This window comes from Dendrobium catenatum, unplaced genomic scaffold (genome assembly GCF_001605985.2).
Source record: "Dendrobium catenatum unplaced genomic scaffold, ASM160598v2 fragScaff_scaffold_334, whole genome shotgun sequence".
Lineage (NCBI taxonomy): Eukaryota > Viridiplantae > Streptophyta > Magnoliopsida > Asparagales > Orchidaceae > Dendrobium > Dendrobium catenatum.
In genome coordinates this window covers 936,011-939,181 of record NW_021318796.1, presented here as the reverse complement: position 1 = coordinate 939,181, position 3,171 = coordinate 936,011, and the positions used below count along the sequence as shown (strand labels likewise).

Genomic DNA, 3,171 nt, shown 5'->3' with positions numbered 1-3,171 from the left:
ATCACTATTTAAGGCCCTGAGTTCCGCTGGAACTCCACTTAAGGCCCAAAGTTTTGCAGGACCAATACCTGAGGCCCGGACTTCTATCAGACCTCCACCTCAAGCCCCAAACTTCTATTGGACCACCAACTGACACCCGAAGTTCTGCCAGACCACCAGCTGAGGCTCGAACTTCTGCCGAACCACCACCTAAGGCCCGAACTTCTATCCGACCACAACAACTTCACAATCATCTTTATAAAATGCTGAAGCCTTCTCAAATACACTAAGAAAAAAACATATTATTTTATTTTATTTTCTTTAAAACTATCTTTAACAAAATTTAATAATTTTGTTAAAATAATGTGGCTTCAGGCTGTCGTGATCCAAAATCTGTGATCAGAATATCTTAATTAAATATAGTTAAAATTATTTTTTTTTTATTTTATGTAATACAAAATTTGATTAATTCTATAAATTCAGGGGTCAGAAAAAAATTTCAATCTGTCAGCGTAAGAAATAAGAAAATTGCAACCAGAATTTTCTGGAAAGAAATCTTGAAATTTAATTTTATTATTTGTACAAATTGTTTCCAAAAAAAATTTTATTTATATAAATGTATTTAGTAAAATAAAAATTTGAAATAGAAATTCAAATTGTCAAAATATCCCGCAGAGGACGCTTCCGTACAACAAAAACTACCTTCTTTATTTATGGTACCAGTAATTATATAGGCTCGAGGGGTATAAATGTAAAATCAGATACGATTTCCTCGCCCTTCTATATATATCTCGATGGATTCCATCCTCATCGTTGGTCCGCTGGACGGCTCATCGGCTTCCTGAAAAACCAGTTGAGAGAGAGGGAAAGGGGTTCTCGTAACGTGAGCGAACAGAAAATGGAACGACGGACTTCTCAGCGGCGAAATGTGGCAGCTTCAATGCAACCCAAAACCCCCAGAGTCACTCCGAAACGCCGCCGGAGCTCTGCTCCGGATCATTCAACGGGCGAAAACGCCGGAGATGAGATCGCCGGCGATTTTTTCTACTGGATGCACGACGATCTTGTCGTAACCATCCTCTCCAAACTGAGTTCTACAGCCTCCCGGCCCTCCGATTTCATCAACTCTATCTTATCGTAAGTTCTTTCCCCTCGCAGATTCTCTCGGCTCTCCATCTTGAACAGATCCAAGACATTCTATTTGATGAACACTTTCGATCGATTCAATTTTTTACCAGATGCAAAAGATTTCGCTTTTTGTGTCTCACCAAACCAGTTCTTTCAAGGGCCTCTGTGAGAGTGCTTGCGGTGAAGGCCAAAAACTGGTCGGATTCTGCTCATCGATTTCTCTGGTGCTGCTGTATGGCCGGCAATATGCATGCCTGCTATATGCTTGGAATGGTAATTGAACAAATTAGTCATGATTTCTACTCATCCATAAACGAGCATTTTTACTCAAATAGCTAATTATTTCCTCCTGCCCAAATTTGCAGATCCGATTCTACTGTTTAGGTAACAGATTAACTGGAATATCTCTGCTGGCGAAAGCGGCGATGGGATTTCATGCTCGGGCGCTTTACTCTCTTGCCATTATTCAGTTTAATGGCAGCGGAGGTTCCAAAAGGCAGAAAGACTTACAAGCCGGAGTAGCGTTCTGCGCTCGCGCGGCCTCTCTGGGCCATTTAAATGCCCTAAGGGAATTCGGCCATTGCCTTCAAGATGGCTACGGAGTTCGTCAGAACATACTTCAAGGTCGCCGTTGTCTGATCCATGTTTACTACAACGAGACCACCGGCGAGGTGAGGACGGATAAGGAGCCGCACCCAGTCAATGTTTTCATGGCGGATTGGTTTGCTCAGAGACCAGGAATATTGGACAAAGAGGATCTCAGGCTTTGTTCGAACAAAGGTTGCGGACGGCCGGAGACTCGAATGTACGAATTCCGGCGATGTTCTCTGTGTGGAACAGTGAACTACTGCTCGCGCGCTTGTCAGGCGATTGACTGGAAGATCTTGCATAAGATGAGTTGTACGGCTGGGTTACTCAGACTAAGGTTTCCGGCCGTTTTTCCTGCCGTAGCTGCCGCCGGAGGTGGCGGTGGAGATGGTGGTGCTGTGGAAGAGGCAGCGGTTTGATCTACTTGGCTGAGGTTTTTGTTATTTCCCTTTTTTCACTCTGCCATTTTGAATGAAGTTTGAACTTTTGAACATTGAAGCAGTGTAAATCGGTTTTGGTGGGCCCAAGGCTTATGATATCAGCGTTTTGATGATAATTTATTTCTTCCCCAAAAATGATAATTTATTTTATTTAAGAAAAGGGTATCTTTTCTAAGGTAACCTAATTATTTAGTCAAAATTTTTTTATTAGTATTTTGAAAAAAAAATATACACACGTCGCATATGTGTAAAATTATTTTGTGCAGATATGAACACTATCAAGAGGCGAATCAAAACTCGTCACGTCATTTTTTTATGTGTATCACGGTTGTGTAATGTTGTACGTGTATCTGGTGATGTGGCACATTCTGATTCGCCTGCAGACGGTCTGATGTTCGCACAAAAAATAGCTCACTTGAAATCATTACCTCTTAATTAATAGTCAAAGCTCCCAACCAAAAGATCAACATGAGCTCTAGGGGTGTCCATATTTGACACGACACGAAAACCCGACTTGAACCCGACCCAGAATTTCGGGTTTGACCCAACTCGATTTCAAACCGGCTCGGGTTGACCCGTCGAGTTATTACCGGACCTCGATCGTCAAATTGCCAGAATCTAACCACTACCACCTGAACACCTCTCATCTCTTATCGCCTTGGCAATATTTTCCAACACTCTCACAAGAGGATGAGCTATAAGTGCTCGTACTCTTATAGTCCCACTTTTTCCAATTTAGGAAAATAAAAAATAAATCTTTGTAATTGATACTCACCTATTATAATTATTTCAATTGAGGCAAGTCATGTGATCTTTCGACTTATTGAAATTTTAACATAAAAACTCTAGTGTCTTTTGGATTATCTTATTTTTAGAAGACCTGTCGCAGCTCACAGCTCGAACGGCTCAAACCCAGTGACGATAAGCCAGACACCACTTCCCTCTCGGGCGAGACCGTTGCATCTTTCCCAGCGAAACATCTCCGACAAAATCACTGTCGGAGGACGCGGAAGTATTATCCGGTGCTTATACTACC

At 41.9% G+C, this 3,171-nt stretch overlaps 1 protein-coding gene across 1 annotated transcript; it reads left to right on the top strand.

Moving 5' to 3' along the window:
- The first annotated feature begins 597 nt into the window (after positions 1 to 597).
- Positions 598 to 2,932, top strand: LOC110102821 (F-box protein At1g67340). The gene is made up of 3 exons (XM_020831302.2): positions 598 to 1,116; positions 1,218 to 1,380; positions 1,473 to 2,932. Exons 1-3 carry the CDS (start codon positions 878 to 880, stop codon positions 2,112 to 2,114), a joined length of 1,044 nt encoding a protein of 347 aa, XP_020686961.1. The 5' UTR covers positions 598 to 877; the 3' UTR covers positions 2,115 to 2,932.
- Positions 2,933 to 3,171: the final 239 nt, after the last annotated feature.